Source organism: Lagopus muta, chromosome Z (assembly GCF_023343835.1).
Source record: "Lagopus muta isolate bLagMut1 chromosome Z, bLagMut1 primary, whole genome shotgun sequence".
In the NCBI taxonomy this organism is placed as follows: domain Eukaryota; kingdom Metazoa; phylum Chordata; class Aves; order Galliformes; family Phasianidae; genus Lagopus; species Lagopus muta.
The window spans coordinates 20,342,687-20,361,106 of record NC_064472.1 but is presented as its reverse complement, the minus strand read 5'-3'; the positions used below and the strand labels follow the sequence as shown (position 1 = coordinate 20,361,106).

General features: G+C 37.9%; 2 protein-coding genes across 6 annotated transcripts in view; both read right to left on the bottom strand.

The window, feature by feature from the left end:
- Positions 1–18,420, bottom strand: part of IPO11 (importin 11) — a 483,265-nt gene that overhangs the window by 110,113 nt on the left and 354,732 nt on the right. The gene's annotated exons all lie outside the window — the stretch shown is intronic.
- KIF2A (kinesin family member 2A) overlaps positions 1–18,420 on the bottom strand; it is a 56,281-nt gene that overhangs the window by 21,587 nt on the left and 16,274 nt on the right. For 3 of the 5 annotated variants that reach the window (XM_048930648.1, XM_048930651.1, XM_048930650.1), the window contains exons 2-8: positions 8,504–8,598; positions 7,125–7,244; positions 6,680–6,734; positions 4,364–4,486; positions 3,704–3,804; positions 1,810–1,905; positions 1,108–1,162 (exon numbers count right to left, since the gene is read on the bottom strand). In XM_048930648.1, the coding sequence (XP_048786605.1) occupies positions 1,108–1,162; positions 1,810–1,905; positions 3,704–3,804; positions 4,364–4,486; positions 6,680–6,734; positions 7,125–7,244; positions 8,504–8,598 (645 nt within the window). The remainder of the gene's footprint in view (positions 1–1,107; positions 1,163–1,809; positions 1,906–3,703; positions 3,805–4,363; positions 4,487–6,679; positions 6,735–7,124; positions 7,245–8,503; positions 8,599–18,420) is intronic. The other 2 variants (XM_048930649.1, XM_048930653.1) reach the window with 1 other exon arrangement.

Genomic DNA, 18,420 nt, shown 5'->3' with positions numbered 1-18,420 from the left:
AAATAAAATGCAGTTATTCTTCAGTAATCACGGACAAGAAATAAACACCAGTAAAAACAAATACAAGAAGGTCAATTATTTACAGAAACAGCCTTTCTACTAGAGCAGTCAAAAGCTGTTACTTCCTTAAGAATTGTTTGCAATTAGACATTTACCTCCCCCCCAGCTCTAACAACCTGCATTCCTTACTGACGAAAATTTGGAATACTGCCTATGAAACCCATAATGCATTTCTCAACTGCAAATATACCTCACTAAAATAAAGTATCAACCTGAAGATTTACTTCCTGCAAGGTCAATTCACAAAATGATTTGCGCTGTGAATACCTGAAGACTACAGTGATAATTTTACCTGTACGAGGCTGACAGAAGGATGGGCAGACCTGATTTGAACATCTTACTAAGAATTCCAAAATACAGAACATGGAAAGGGAAAGGTAGTATGTTTGACGTGTTCTTCATGAAATAAGGACACAAACTTTTTTTTCCGCTCGTCAGTGCATTGTAAGCTACTATCTTTGATCTTTTCATACTCTTTATTTAAAAACAGGCATGAGAAATACTGCTTCATTAGCTCTATGAAAATTTTCTGGATACCCTTGGGTGTCCAACATATCATGGAACATCAACATTAGGCACCACCTGAATAATTCCCTCAATGCTTTATTGAAGACCACTTGAAAGAGCTTATAAAAAAAAAAAAAAGCACGTATAAAAATGGGCAAAAAAACACTTCCATGGAGTAGCTCACTGATGAAGAGATTACTTATAGGATAACTTAAAAGAAAAGTGATCCCAACACAATATAAGAATGCTCAAGAAATTAAAGCAGAATTAATTTCCAGATCAACTAAACACACCATAGATAACCACGTAAAAAAACCTGCAATTTCTGTGACTACTCCCAGCTCATAAAATGGTGGCAGCTAAATTACTTTTGTCCCTCCTTTTATCCACACTGTGACAGATCTATGAATTGTCTGTCAAACATTTTTTCTAGTATAACAGTTTCATTTTCAGTATTTTAGATCTCTTCACTACAAAGGACACTACAATCAGAAGAAGCTTTTCAGAGAAAGAATTTTGCAAAATCTTGAAAGGTCATACCTTTTCTGTTGAGTGGTCGTTTTCGCACACAAACACATATCCTGTGCTCATCAATCTATAAAGGAAAGAATCTTTCAGTGAACTATATCTAAGTTCCAGTTACAGATTATTTTACTTCTATTTATGAATTAATCAATTTTTAAATGAAGAGACTTTTCAAAGACTGTGAGTCATATAAACAGCAAAAGCCAATTGTATCTGCAAGAAACTAGAATGGAGAGCCATGCATCAAAAATAACCAAATTACTTGCAGATAGTGATGCTGTAGAGCACCTGGTACATACTGCACCATAGTAAGCAAATCCAGCTGTAATAGGTTGGATAAACTATTGGTGGAAATTGTTACAATCACTGATTTGGAACAAAGACCACAAAAATCTGATAATGCAGTTCAAATGCAAATCAAAGGCTCTTATCAGCTTGAAAAAAAATCAAACATTATCAAATATTTCAGCTATATATAAAGTAATCAAAAATCTTCACATTCAGTGAGATTTTCCTAGGAACCTAAAAGGGTATTGTCTGTGCATCCCTTCGTATCCCAGGAAAATCTAGAAAAAACAAACACATGCTATAAAGAATACTAATACTAAGCTATTTATTTTTCATGTTTACAGACAAAACTACATTCATATACTGAAAACATTAAAAAGACACAGAAAAAATAAATATAAAACATTTCCATATTGCCTGGGTACTTACAGGATCAGCAGTTGTCAGTGGTCTATAATCCAAATTCCCCCGGAAATCTCTTATCATACACATAATTTCATAGTTGGGGTTTGTAGCATCAACATCCTATGAAAGTAAGCAAAAGAATTTCTTACATTTTTTCCCCAACATCGACAAGTTTCAATACCTTCTGTATTTAATTATAAAGAAAAATAGACATTAACTGATGCAGCTAATTTACTAAACATGAAAGAAAACAGTTACAGTGTTTCTATTAACTTAGTATCTATAGTCAATCTCAGACATAAGACTATACCGTGAAGAAGTGAGTAAACTATTATTCACGTTATTATGCTTCACAAAACAGTGCAGGTATTCTGGCCGCTTCAAACAGATCTGAGTGAGTTAAAGTTTGATTCTATTACTGGTCCTGAATTAAGAAATTAACAGTAATTTGGATGCATTGTCAACTTTTCCAACATGCCTGGAAGTTCTGAGAAGTAAAAGCAATCCCAAGGTTCCACAATATGCTACATCCAGATACATGGCCTCCCATCCCTAAACCTGGAACCATGAATAGCACAGCAAAAAGACACACAAGAACTTGTGCGTGGAGCCTAAGCCTTGTTCAGCCAGAACATCTAAGCTGAGAAGGCTGCAGAATTCCTTACGTACTCCTTCCTGTCAATTTTCAGTTTCAGGACATCCTACTGATGCCATACTCAGCTAGTTCTGGTCCACATGCTTTACTGAACTGTGCATGGCTCATCACACATAAGTGAAGTAGCATAGGCACTTTCAGAAAGCACTGCACTGGTGTTAACAAGATGAAATAAAGCCAACTGATGTCTATGCATCTGTGGAACAGTCATCCAGATCCCAGACAAAACTATGGCCTGGTAATCAGAAGTTGACTATGCTTTTATGTTCTTAACCCTAAATACAGCGAACTTAAAACCACTCAGAGTAAGTCTATATAAAATGTATTATAGCTTAAGTATTTCCTGCTATAATTCTGAAAAGGCTATTACATATTGCAGAAAAAAGGTAATTATTCTTCTAACTCCACTTAAGAGTCATACCCACTAGAAGACAGTGATTACCTAATTATCACTGTACTTCACAACAGAATGCACGAAAGATACAGACAGATCAACAAGACAATCAGATCTTCCTCAGCCAGAAGTCAAAGACATTATTAAAGCATGAAATAAACTAGATGAATTACTTACTCAGTGGTGGTACTTGTGTCAGCAGCAGATCAGTACTGCTCTTTAGAGAGACTAACACATACTCACAAGCCTGCCAACAAGATTACACTACTACTTTTGCTGAACCTTTTACACTGCCGTGACAGAAATTAATTTATTATTAGGAGATCTTTTTCCTGACAGGATTAGCAACTTCATCTCTTTCACACAAGTTTCTAAAAATTTATTCCCAACCTGCCTGCATGACGAAAAGCTAAACTTTAGAGCCATAGACTAGTTTAAAGAAGTAAAAATAAATAAATAAATAAAAATAAAAATAAATAAAAATCAAATTGAACCTCAAAAGCTTATCTGACAAAGCGTCAAAGATCAGAAAGAACAATTTGTCGTAACACTGAAATATCTCAAGCCAAAGCTTGATGGTTTTTAATCAACACATTATCCTTAAGATATAGGTATTATCAGCACTTGATTATGAAATAACATATGGGAAAATAAGTAATTGCACACAATTATTTGTGTAGGATGAAAAAGAGTGGGAAAACTGTCTAAATATCAAGTTATTGGAACAATGCAAATATGCACAATATGCAATGCAAAATAATGTATCAAATTTGTATACAGGAGAAAAAACATTTAGTTTCAGGATTACCACTGTTCATAAAAATTATGTATGAATGAAAAAAATCATGATCTAGGCTAAAAATACTAACCTGAGCTCTTTTTTCTCTAAGTTCCTGCTGCTGTAGCCTTCTTTTTTCACGTTTCTCTTGCAATTTTTCAACCTCCTTCACACAGTTAGATTTTCTACGTGCTTGGAGAAAATGATATAATTTAAAATATTTTCAGTGTGTTGCATGAGTTTAGTAATCACACTACTACTTCAAATATATTAATTAATCAATAACCAGTACACACTTATTTATATCTACTACCTTCTCAATTAAATCAGGGTTAGTACAAGATGATTACAGGAATTCAGTGTCTAAAATTTATCAAATAAATGAAGGGAAATGGAACAGTAATTAAAAAAAATAAAATTATAAGGAAAGTGATCCTTAAAAAACATTTGGACAAGTACATGTGATCTCTTGGTTCAAATTAAAAAAAAGTCTAGACAAATGTAAGACAAAAACAAAAAACAACAATAAAAAACCCACAAATTCATTATGTGAAGATAAAAGATAACGAAAGATAAAAGAAAAATAAATTCCAATTATGGCAAAACTGAACTTTTGTTTAGCCTCTGTGCTCTGAAAAAGCTTCATAAGGAAGCCTACAGACCATTTGTCCTTTATGAACAGCCACATAATCCAAGAGAATCTACATGTAATGTCCAGGATGAAAGAATCCTTGAGATACGGTTTACATACAAGGGGGTCCAAATTCCTTTTTTGCAGCTTGAACTGGAGATATATCTGAAACAGTACCATTCTGTTGTGAGGAAGATGACTGTTCAGGAAGCTGAGTGGGCCGTGCACGTGCAGAACCAGCCACTGCAAAAGAAAAGAACAAAGCTGATCCAGATGTTAACTAATAATGTATCAACCCAATTTTGAATTATTTTATTATGATAAGATAAAACTAGTCCTCTTTTGACATATAATTTACTGAGAATTAGAGGGAAGGGAGATTTGCACACATACATACATGGAAAGTTCGTTATTAAAGACAGTATGCATATTTTTTTTTTAATTCTAATGAATATAGAATCATAGAATCATTAACAGAAAAAATCCTCAGATCACCTAGTCCACCATTCACCAATATTATCCACTAACCCACGTCCTCAGTGCCATATCTACACACTTCTTGAATACTTCTAGGCAATGTGATGTATAACTGTTTTGCCTAATTTCTGTAACAATCAAAGAGATGTAAGCTGACCATTTGCTTCACCTTCAACTTTTAATCTTTTTTTCTCCCTTCTATTTACCTGCTTTTCTGAGACCTTCTTACAATTCCTACTCAGTTTTTTTTCCCCTCACATGACAGGAAAATTTTTCTCTCATACACCAACACAACAAACTATGATGTACCTATGCTGCCTGTGCAAATTATTACATATTCTATTACAAAACCTATTATGTACATAGAATGAAGAATATACTTGGAGATATATGGTCCTTTAGTGATGTAATTTTATTTATATTACAAGAAAACGGACCCACAATTTCACTCTTAAGAAATTAAAAAATAGTCTCACCTCACTGAACCTACAGTATTTGAAGGAGTAAAGGGATACAAGTGAAAGGCAGCCAAACACAGCTCAATTTACGAGTGGAAGAAATAAACTTTTTTGAGACCTAGTTGAAAGGGGTACGTCTACCTAAATTTCTGCATTGATTCCATATGTGATAAGAATGCCACTTTTCTAAAGACACAGTGTTATCTCTTCCCAGTGAATGCAGTGTGAGTAGTGAGCATGCAAAGCCTCTCCGGTAGAGTTGAATATTTTTTTTGTTGAAAAGGTGCTTGAAGTGCTTCTGCTTCAGCTTGGCAGTTTCTTGTACATGCTAGTAATGAACTCTGCCAGAAGAGCATGAAATTGAAGGTAACAGTTTTGATTAATAGCTTAGAGATGACATTCCAAAAGCCAAAATACTGTACAACATAGAGAAAACTGTGGAAACAGATTCAAAAGGAACAGACAAAAACTCCCAGATCACTTCCAAATATGATCTACTTTACAGCATGAATGTATTCCACTAAACAAGAAAGTATGCCAAGAAAAGCTTAATTACAAAAGAAAAGAACTAATCCTCAGGTACACTGCAAATAGTAAGATGCACAATACCTACTGAAATGCAAGCTGCAGAGTTACTCCACACCAAACAAGAGCATTTACTACAAATAACAATTTGTACAGATGTGAGGAGAGCCCATCAACTAAATGTCACAAATATAGACTATATTACCTTGAAAATAATAATTGAAAAGCTATTTTCTCCTTACGATATTTCTGATTTGGTTTGCACCGCTGAAGACAAAAGGCAGTAGGCAGGAAGTGGTTTCTATTGTCCACCTGAAAAGAGTCTGAACTCTTGGAAAGATATGCAAACCCACTTAAAAAATAAGTTTCAACAGATGAAATGGAGTCAAGTTTGAATTAATGACACAAAATTAATGTTTGGAAGAGTGATCACCATCACCAGATTAAGTAGGTTATGCTTAAAACAGCCATGAAAATGAAAAAAAAATAGGCAATAACTACTCCTTTCCATATTATGAATGTGTTGCATCTGTACTCATCTAATACTTCATTTCATTAATTCTCCTGTTGTATTCTTGTGGATTTTACAGATTTTTCACTACTAACTTAGAAAACTGAGCTAAAAACTTGAAAGAATTTTAAGCACACTACTTGTAGTATATGGGAACAATCAAATTGAAACAAACTGATGTTTTCATTTGTAAAAGTCCATGTATCATTTAATGTAGCACAGTTAATTAACTTCAAGTTTCTGCACCTTCATTTTATTCACCTTAACTTCCTCGATGCTATGTTGCTTCAACTTGCACATAAACATTGTTCATACAGCATCCATTCCTAAATACACACAGGATTAATTCTAGGAATGATACACCATGTCTTCTACATTGTCACTATTAAAGAATCTCAGAAAAGCTCCACATTAGAATATTTCCATATTGTTTGTTTCCCTGAAATGGAAAGATACAATATTTACCTCTATTATCTCTGGCAGGAGCATCATTCTTAACAGGTGCCACAGTCCGTCGACCCTATAAAGACAGAAATCTCTGATATTTGACCACTTCATAATTTAAAACATAAACTGGAGCCTCACCTAGGCCTCCAGAATAACATCATCAACACAACAGAGAAGTGATTATTGTCAAATCCATCTCTGAAGAGCCTAGGATTGAGACTGCTTGAACTATACAAACTGTTTCAAAACAATCTCCTTTTATGAATCTTTTCCTTGAGCTATATCTAGCTGTAAGTATTAGTTCCTAACCCTGCCAAACGTGTTCTCAGAAAACCTCATTCACCATGGGGAAAAATGGAACACATTCAACGAGTAGATCCAAGGACAGAAGTCAGATGTAAAAATTCAAGCATAACAATATGTTTATGAGTTCTGTACTACAGTATGAATAGATTTTACCAACCTTAACTATTTTGTTTACTTTGGCTGATGGAGCAGGTAGAGGCTGTGTCTCTGTGTTAGGTTCAATATCTTCATCAGGTGCAAGATCTGGATTAAGTGAAAATATGCTCTCCAAGTCAATCTGTTTAAAATAATAGAATATTTATGAGTTCAAGAACAAATTAATCTTGTTCATTTCTGCTACGTTTGAGAATAAACAAAACATACCCCATAATATATCCCAAAATAAACAAAAATACTCCTCAACAGGTCTTATAATTCTATAGCTGGAAATGTCTCAATTCAAATTTGCCAAAAAAAAAAAAAAAAAAAAATCAGAAGTGCTAGTTGTCATATTAGTTGAAATGTACAGCTTTTAGAAAACAGATGTATTAATAACGGTGAAAAGATATTCAGAATTCAATAGTGTGATAAAATTATAACAGAAGTATCTAGCATTATTGCAAAAAATAAGAGTATTCTATGCTGCACAGTATTTTATAGCATTAAAAAAATCTTAGATATTTGAAATTTCTCAGACAGTGCAAAAGAGACAGACAAATTACAACTACCCCAAAAATAAAAGGCAACTTCAAGCTATATTAAATATATTACCCTGTTATTTTCATCAGAATTCTTCATTCAGAATCCATTGAGACTTAGCTTCCTAAAGGCTTTGAAATAGTTTTTGTTTCTAGACTGTCATTTCCCCAGGCTGGAACTTTCAAAGATCTAATTACTGTATGGATTCTTTGTGTCCAGAAGGATGAGCTCACGTAATGAAGTCACAGAACATTCTCGCATTTTTTTGTTTTGTAGGTTTTCATCCAACTGGTAAGGTGTAATTATCTCTAAGATGCTTTTCCAAATCTCACCCTGAACAGGCTAAGCAGATTCAAAACTTCCAGGAAGGAATAACAAAATATAACTGATGCACAGAAAGACATCACTTCATAAAGCATGAAAGTCTGAAAAATTGTTGCCAAAAATAAGTTACGTAAATAAACCTTGTAGCAGTTAAGTTTCTCAATAAAACAAACAAATGCAATTCTAATCCACTTCTCCCACTAGTTTCCTGTCTGAACTGCAAGTCCTTCTCAAAAAAACTGATTTTTCTACTTGTAAAAAGGGGTTAACAACCCAGCCTTTGTAGTTGGGTTCAAAATCTATAAATAAAAAGCACTATTTGAAAGCTATGACACTGATATCAGGAAGTGAAATTTAACACAACAGAAAACAATGTTTGCCCAAAAGCTTCCATTCGAAAGTCTGTAGCCAAAAATCATTGAATAAATGAAGTTTGGCATTTTATCTTCCTTTCCACTGCAAATTCCAAAGCAACGTTCATGGAGACTATGCATTTTTTTAAAAACAGTGAGGTTCTAAAATAATTAAGTTTACCTCTTTGCCCTTAGTATCCCCATTTTCAATCCACTCAACAGTTACACTTTCATTATCTTCATTCAGGGATGTTACCATAGCTTGATGAATTCGGCCTAGAAAAGAAACATATGATCGCTTATTAGCAGGTGAAAAAAAAAAATCCCAGAATTTATTTGAATCCCTGCATGCTGAGAGGCAGGAAAAGAAAGGTTAAAACAGAAAGGGGCATAAGTAAAAATGATTGCTGGTCACATACTGAAAGTTGGCTGAGATTTGCTAGTAGAATGGGAGAATTAAAAAATTCAAGGAGTAGGAAACAGTGATAAGTAAACAAAATACTGTTTGAAAGCCACACCACTCAAAATCTTTTTTCTATGATAAGTTTTGTTAAGATTTCCAACAAAACAGCACAGAATTTACTGTGATGCACTCCACAAAAAAATTCTGCCTCCTTTCTAGGTTGATACAAGATTAAACATGCTGACATAGCAGTAAAATGCTGTAAGATTATATTCTGACATCCATCCAATCAGTCTGTAATTCAGCTAAAATTAAGTTGCTCATAACAATAATAGAAACCAATACAGTACCACCAATATAACTTACATGGTGAAAGATCTCAAGCCGATACGACCCCACAAAGAAGAATAAAAAGTAAGGTTTCAGTTGATAAAGATTTTCCTTCTTAGCATGTATATATATATTTTTCTTTTAAAGTTTCTTTTTTTTTAAACTAATTTCTGTCATACTTTATCCTTTCTTCCAGATATGGTAGCAAGGAGTAATTGCAAAAGCAGAGGAGCCATGCACTGACACAAAACGATCAAGATCCAAGTGTCACATTGATTTCACATCCACGCTTTGCCCTAAAAATACCAAGAACTGAGCTTTCTAAAGAACGAAAGCCCAGTGCGACTGCTTCTCTGATACCCTTCTTTAACAAGCCCCTGCACAAAAAAGCAAGCCCTTACTCTGCTGAATTGAAGAGGAAATGCAAATGATTGAGTAAAAAACAAATTCTAAATATTACTTCCCAAAAGAAAAAAAAATGAATTAATGCAAAACTGTTAAAGCTTTACACATCCAGCAAGATGCATCTTAAACCTTCCACGAATTCCCTCAAAACTGTACAATTTTAAATTATTTATGGCTTATAGCCTATGCACTCCTACATCTGGTGAACACCACAGATGCCTTTATTAGGCCATGTTCAGCTTGGTTGAAGACCATACATCTACACAGCCTCTCAATCAATTATCCAAGGCCAACAGCAGCCTAGTAATTCTCACAAAAACAGCTCACACTGCCCACATTCTCACACCGTAGCAACTTGTGCGCACCACTCACTGTTTCAATAGTATACCTGCCTGTCACAGTCAAACGATGGCTTCAGTGACCTACTGTCCACATCCAATCATAAGCCAGCCTCCAAACGCCACATGAGGCTTCCACTGTTAAATATGAAACCCACCTTGGCCCTTGGAAGCTATCTGTCACTACTCAGGTCTCTTCCACTTCACATATTCTTGATAAACTGACCATTAATAACTTGGACTGATTACTGTCTACTGGGTAAAGAATAGGTTGGGAAGCCAGTCTTAAAGAGCCTAAGTGAAAAGAGGCCATCCGTGGTGTTTCCTAGGACTCAGTACTAGGTCCAGTTTTGTTTAATGTTTCTATCAATGACTTGATGGAGGATAGAAAGAACCCTCAGTAAGTCTGCAGACAATGTCAAGCTGGGCACATGTTTTCATGTGCTGGAGTATAGGAAGGAGCTGATTCGGCAGCACCAAGGCTGCACCCAGCTATATGGTATATATGGCTATACAGCATTCAACTAGGGTAAAAGCCAGGCACTACTCTCGGGTGGTAACAGCCCCATGCAGTGATGCAGGCTTGGGGGAGACCAGTTGGAAAGCTGCCCAGCAGAAAATGATAGGCATGACAGACAACAGTCATCTAAACACAAGCCAGCTGAGTGCCAAGGTAGTCAAGAGGGCAATGCTTTCCTAAACTGCATCAGAAATTATATGGCCAGCAGGTCTAGGGTTGTGATTGTCCCTCTGTACTCAGCCTGGTGTGACAGAACACACCAGAAGTGCTGTAGTCAGTTTTGGGCCACCCGCTACAAATAGAATATGGAGGTGCTGGGACTCACTCAGAGAAAAGTAACGAATCTGCTGAAAGAACTGGAAAACAAAACCTACAAGAGGCAGCTGAGGGAACTGGGGTTGTCTTTTCTGGAGAAAAGGAGGGGAGACCTCATTGCTCTCTGCAACTCCGAGAAACAAGACTGCAGTGAGTTGAACACCAGATTCTTTTCTGAAGTGAAAAGTGATATCACACAAGGAAGTGGTCTCAAGTTGCAGCAGAGGCGGCTGAGATTGGATACTGGGAAGATTTTCTTCATGGAAACGGTGGCTAAGCACCAGAACAGGCTGCTTAGGGAAGCAGTAGAGTCTTCATCCCTGGCGAAGACTAAGAGACCTAAGAGGCCGTAGATGTGGCACTAAGGACACATTTTAGTAATGGGACTTCATGGGTCAGGTTAACAGTTGAAGGTCTTTGTCAACATAAACAATTCTGTAGTTCTCCTTTACTAAAACTCCCAGCCCCCAAACTCACCCATGTTTTCTCTCCATATGTTGCTTAAAATTCTGGTTTAGCTATCTCAGACATAATTTGGTAGTCTTTTAAAGCAAGTTTTTTTTAATACATTCTAAGTCTTTTAGGGACCGCTGAGGGAAAGAAAAGAAGAAAAATCTTAAATGGTATCTCAAGTTATCTCACCTAATAGCACAAGTAACAGATGTATGTTTTTAGCACTTCTTTTGTTGTAAAGGCTGCCTAATCATTCACAGCCAGGTATACCTAGGCAAAAAAGAAATACTGCAAGTGTCAGGAATGTACCAGCAGATCTTTGCAGTCTGATGTAGCATTCAGAGGGATGGACTGAATACAACTCAGACAAAAGCAAAGCAAATGGAGGGATGCATGCAGCAGCTGGCACTCCAGGCAGCAGTGCTTTCACATTTGCAGCATTTACCTCACAGTGAACGTTACATTACATAACCACTTCTAAACTCTGCACTTGTACTTGCCCCAAGCATAAGATTCAATTCTCCACTTAAGGATGTTGAGTAGTAGTTAATTTATTTTTTTTTTTTAAAAAAAAAGTCTTCCTCTTTGGCTCCTTTCCTTTGCTAGTTTTCATGTCTCTGAACCATATATAATTTACTTATTACTTAACAAACACTGCTGTTTGTGATTCTTGAGCAGCACTCCCATGCATGTCCCAGCAGCACTCACATGCACATGAAGGCAAGGTCTAGATTCTCACATGGCAATACTGGTAGTTTAAGTTGCTCACAGAGAGGAAGTAAATGGTAACACTCTCACTGCCATGTTTACACCATGCTCATTCAACACAACAAGCAATATGCATGAAGAGCACAGTCTTCACTTTCCTCTGTGCATATCAGCATGGATTTTGCAAAAGCAGGCACATGAGCAGGAACCACAGCCATGCCGTCCTTGTCACACACTGATGTTTCTCCTTTTTTCAACACCCAAACAATGTTGTGCAAGTACATCCTTCCCTCAGGACCACGTCCTAATTCTGCTGGTGACCATGCTGAAGCACACTCACTCAGCAGAAAAGTCCTGCACTTCTTTGTAAATTCTCTGCGGATGAACATTTCTGTGCAAATTTTCTTTGTGCAACATTCTCAGTATACTTGTCTGATAATTTTTCTGCAGCTAGTAAATAACCGTTAGTGACTTAATTTTCTTCAAGAACACTCTGTTGTAGAACTGTTTTAATGAGTTCTCTGATTTGCCAGCAAAATAGAAATACAGCCCACTTCTTTCCCTGCAGTGCGGGAACAAACAGCTTACTGCAAGGACACAGAAAACTTTTCATCAGCAAGGGAAATGGCAAGACCTAACAAGTTTAAATAAATATAATTTTTTTTTCTTAAGGGAAGGCCCAGCTGTCAAAGGAAAACTGATTTGTGAAAGATGTAAAGTTAGTGAAACATGTAGCATAAAACATTACAATATTCATTAGCATGTCACCAGGTTTTATACATTTTGTTCACAGCTGAAACCTGTAACACTGCATTAATCACAAAGATATCACATTGCCCGTTCCTTGTCTGATTATTTTCAATACAGAATAAATAACAATTAATCTTTTTTAAAGGTTTAATCTTTGCCATAGCAAGTGAAAAGAGATCAAAGTAGGCTGATGAATGAATAGAAAATACTAAATCCTCTCACAAGCACAATAAGCCAACATGCCATAACAAAAGAATCACAATAACTCTTCCATCTCTATGCCAGACTTCATCCACTCCCTGGCCAAGACAGCCAGGATTGAACTAAAACAAAACAAAAAATAAAACAAACAAAAATGGTATGTCCAACTTCCAAATATTCTTGGCTTAAACAGAAAATGTATATACTACAATGTTTAAACTGGCATTGTACCCATACAATTTGTTCCCTGAGATTCTTCATATGTTATTAAAAGTTTACATGTTACTGAACCGCCACAAAGCACATTTACATCTTTACAATTGCCTCTTGCTCTCTGCAAACAGTATTCCTTTATATTTTTCTAGTACACAGCTGAATACAGCAGCTGTGAAATTCAGGAATGCAAGCAACTAATTAGGCTGGCATAAACCTTGCCTAGCATGTAAAGCAAGACCAAGCTGCAAATGCTAAGAGTACAGGAGCCAAATCAATCTGCAGTATACGGCTGAAGACAACATCTCCCATTTTTGGTGTATTTTCTACAGCTGATATGAAAATCTGAAATGTAAACATGTTCATGCAAACATGAATGCATGTTATGATTAACCAAAAAGCACATGATTTTATATATATATATATGTTCGCAGACATCTCAAAAACAAAAGAAGAAAGTCCAGGGACAGAGGTGATGCACTGATTCTTCACCTGATTTCCAGTTCCTCTACACATGTGTTTGGCAGATCATGACCTAGATAGGTACAGTCTTCACTGGGTAAAAAATCTGGCTGCATGGCCAGGACATCCAGAGCGGTGGTGGTTTAAATTAAATCCAGCTGGCAATAGGTCATCACTGGTGTTCCTCAGAGATCAGTACTGAGGCCAACACTGCTACCATCTATATTGATGATCCATATGGACACATTTGAGAAAATTCTTGGCAAGTTTGCAGATGACACTGAGCTGTGAGGAAGTGTTGATCAGCTTTTGAGAGTAGAAAGGCCATTCAAAGGGATCTGGACAGGCTCAATCACTTGGGCTGAGGTCAACTGTATGAGCTTCCACAGGACTAATTGCCAAGTCCTGCACCTTGGCCACAACAGCCTTTCCGATAGTCATGGCTATAGAGTGGTTGCCAAGCTGCAAGAAGGAAGAGGATCCGAGAGTGCTGCTCAACACTAGCCTGAACATGAGCCAGCAGTGTACCCGGGTGGCCAATAAGGCCAATGGCATCCTGGCTTGTATCAAAAATAGTGTAATTAGCAGGACCACAGAGGTAACTGTCACCTTGTACTCAGCACTGGTGTGTCCCTAACTCAACTACCATGCTCAGTTTCGGGTCCCTCACTATAGCAAAGACATGGAGGCCCTGGAGCATGCCCAGAGAAGGGCAGCAAAGCTCTTGAGGGGTTTGGTGCACAGATCTTGTGATGAATGGCTGAGGGAGACAGGATTACTTAGTCAGGAGAGAAGAGCTCAGGGGAGACTTGATTGCTCTCCACAATTATCTGAAAGGAGGTTGTGGTGAGGTGGGAGTTAGCCTCTTCTCCCAGATAACTAGTGATAGATGAGAGGGAATGGTCCTAAGTTTTGCCAAGGAGATTTAGGTTGGATGTGGGGGAAAATTTCTTCTATGAAAGAGTGGTAATGCATTCAAACAGGCTGCCCAGGGATGTGGTGGAGTCACATCGCCGGAAGTGTTCAAGAAAAAGACATCTGTGGCACTGAGGGACATGGTTTAATGGCCATGGTGGTGATGGATTGACAGCTGGATGAGATAGTCCTAGAGATCCTCTCCAAATGTTAATGATTCTGTGATTAGAATTCACACCACAGGCAGAACATTTTTGTGGGACACATTTACACCGCTACTGAATTCAAAACCGGTAAGTTATTTGAAAAGGGTGCTGTTTGTGTAATTAAGTTGTGTCAGACTGTAAAGCCAGAGCACACAGAAAACAACACTGCAAAAGTAAGACTAAACATATATGGAGCCACAAAATACACATTACAATATCCTCACCCTTATCAATGCAAGTGAAAAACATCAACTCTCCACTCAGAAGAAGTAAAGAAAGCAAGAACTATCTGCAGAAATAACAAAATATTCATATTGTAATAGTCACTGATGCAGAAAAATGTTTTAGGTACATCAAACATTTTAACAAATCCTCATTATAGGTAGCAATACCAGCTATTGCTTCGTAGCAAACCCTGAGCTATATTTAGATCTTTACCTCTGAGAAAACTCAGCATTTTCCATCTGCAAAACCTTCTGAAACTGCCACAACTCTGAAGTTGTGATCAATTACAATACTAAATTCATACCCTTTTTGTATTTCTGTTACTTTTCAGAAACTCAAGTTACCAGCTGTAAACATGAGCTGGCATTTTCTAAATTATATTTTCTAAATTAAATGCCTGCGCTAAAGCATTGGTCAGCACATAAACAATTCTTTGCTTTCTTAAGTAACTTAAGAAATAAGGCTGGAGAAAGGCCACAGTCTTCCCCACCCTCCCAAATAATTAGAGTGAAGTGGCCTAAAATGAAACTGCATTTGTACTTCTTATGCTAACTTAGAAGTTTAGAAAGCTTTAGAAATCTTAGGAGATCCAAAAGTTACAACTCAGTACATGCTCTCAATCAGGCTACAGAAAGGAAAACTTCATGATTTCTAGAGATTTCTCATTCCTTCCTCCCAAAACAGCAGCAAGACTTTAAACACCCTACCATTACAGAACAATTGTTTAAGATTTGTCAGCTCAAAACCAGGCAATCATTACTAGCTTGCTCAGTCTATGATCATGTCAAGAGATCCAATGCTCTGGAAAGGAAACTCAGAGCTTACGTTACATCCTCTGTAACTGCCACTTTTTGGAAACACAAATGTGTTACATTAGCTCAGACAGTGATCGGGTCAGCTAAGTGAAGTTTTTTATGTGCATCAGTAGTAAGTGATATAGTGAATAGTTCAATACAAAGGTACAGTACAACTTAATGACCACTGCTACACATCACTTCTGGGACTATTGTGGCCATTTGTGAAACAGCCGTGATTTTCCTAATCATATTCACAAAGGACTAACACGGTGTTATCACACAGACATCTGGACGTGTTTTACTGACACTCTCTGCCACTTGATATTCAAAAATTAAAATTGCCAAAAATAGAATTTCTTTCACTCTTTTTTGAAGAGAATATACATCCAAGTTATATACAAAACACATTTATTGTATGTTCAGATGTGAAGTTGTGAATCAAGAAGCAGTGCATACAGCTTTACTGTAATCTAGAAAGCTCTCACTTGTGCTGTAGGCTCCAGTGCAGAGAATTTTAGTGGAAGGACTTTGCTGCTTAGAGAACTCTGAGAGGAAAAAAAACAATAATTCTTTGCCTAGCAGTATCTATTGAAATCTTCCAGGAAAAATTCTGTCACGGAGTTGACCAGATCAATCTATGTCCATGACAGGGGCGACAGGCCTCTGCCCTCCCCCCCCACCCCAGTCCCACAAAAAATGGGAAGGAAGGGAGGAAAAGAGCAGCGGCAACAATCTATGGAGGAAAACTTATTTTACTATAATATTGGAATACAAGATAACACAATATAATACAATTTAATTGAAATTGAGATTAATAAATCAGACAAGATGAGAGAGAGAGTTCCCGGGACCGATTCAAACCTGAAAAGCTTGGAACGGCTAGGAAAGCACCTCCAGCACCCACTGCAAGGCAGCAAGAGAGCGCCCCCCCCCACCAGGAAGGGCCAGATCCCGTGACTGCTGTAAGGTACAGGGATAGGAACTTGGAATTGGGGCAGTGACACTTTAATGCCCCATACACTACATGATGTTTTGATGTGGAATACTGAAACCCAAAAACAAAAAAACAAAAACCATAGAACCATGACATTCCACCCCTTATTCTACATCGTTACATCATGCTTAAAATATATATATACATATATACAAACAAACAAAAGATGATTAAAATGCACACATGGCTATATACATATACATAGAATTAGTAACTGCACTCCCCCAGCATCAAGTTTCCTTGTGGTACACATTGGACATCCCCATTCTTCTGCATTACCCACCAAGTGGATCCTGGTCCCTGGGCAAAAACTGTACCACGGAGAGGTTTGCCCTTTCCAGAAGCTGGAAGAACCCAAACTGCCTTTCCTAACATGTTCTTTACATGTACAACAGGGACTTTATCTCCCTCTACAGTATGTAGGGAACTGGATTGGTTAGGACCATCACGATTGATAGATCCTCTGGTATTGACTAACCAGGTGGCTTCTGCCAAATGCTTCTCCCAGTGCTTAAATGTTCCACCACCCAGTGCTTTTAGCATCGTTTTTAACAATCCATTGTATCGTTCAATTTTACCAGAAGCTGGTGCATGATAGGGAATATGGTAAATCCACTCAATGCCATGATCTTTGGCCCAAGTATTTACAAGAGAATTTTTGAAATGAGTCCCAATATCTGACTCAATCCTTTCTGGGGTGCCGTGTCGCCACAGGACTTGTTTCTCGAGACCCAGTATGGTGTTTCGGGCGGTAGCATGGGGTACTGCATATGTTTCAAGCCACCCAGTGGTTGCCTCCACCATAGTAAGCACATAATGCTTACCATTGCGAGATCGTGGCAAGGTGATATAATCAACCTGCCATGCCTCCCCATATTTGTACTTTTGCCATCGCCTTTCCTCCCAGAGAGGTTTCATCCTCTTGGCTTGTTTGATGATGGCACATGTTTCACAGTTATGAATAATCTGTGCAATGGAATCCATAGTTAAGTCCACCCCTTGGTCTCTAGCCCATTTGTATGTTGCATCTCTCCCTTGATGACCTGAGGTCTCATGGGCCCACCGAGCCAGAAATAATTCACCCTTGTTCTGCCAGTCCAGGTCTATTTGAGCCACCTCAATTTTGGCAGCTCGGTCTACCTGATGGTTGTTTTGCTGTTCTTCAGTAGCCCGACTCTTGGGCACATGAGCATCTACATGACGCACCTTTACAACTATAGTCTTTGTTCGGGCAGCAATGTCTTTCCACAGTTCAGCAGCCCAAATAGGTTTGACCCTTCTTTGCCAGTTATTTTGCTCCCACTGCTGTAACCACCCCCATAAGGCATTTGCTACCATCCACGAGTCAGTGTAAAGATAGAGCATTGGCCACCTCTCCCGTTCAGCAACATCTAAGGCCAGTTGGACAGCCTTTACGTCTGCAAATTGGCTTGATTCTCCTTTCCCTTCAGTGGCCTCTGCAACTTGTCGTGTGGGGCTCCACACAGCAGATTTCCATCTGCGATGCTTTCCCACAATACGACACGATCCATCTGTGAACAGGGCATATTTCTTTTCATTCTCTGGTAGTTCATTGTATGGTGGGGCTTCTTTAGCACGTGATACTTCTTCTCCTGGTGGTGTTCCAAACTTTTTACCTTCAGGCCAGTCCATGATGACCTCTAGGATTCCTGGACGACTGAGGTTCCCCATCCGTGCTCGTTGTGTAATCAGTGCAATCCACTTACTCCAAGTGGCATCAGTAGCATGATGGGTGGAGGGAACCTTTCCTTTAAACATCCAGTTCAGCACTGGCAGTCGAGGTGCCAGAAGGAGCTGTGTTTCAGTACCGACTACTTCAGAAGCAGCCCGAACCCCCTCATA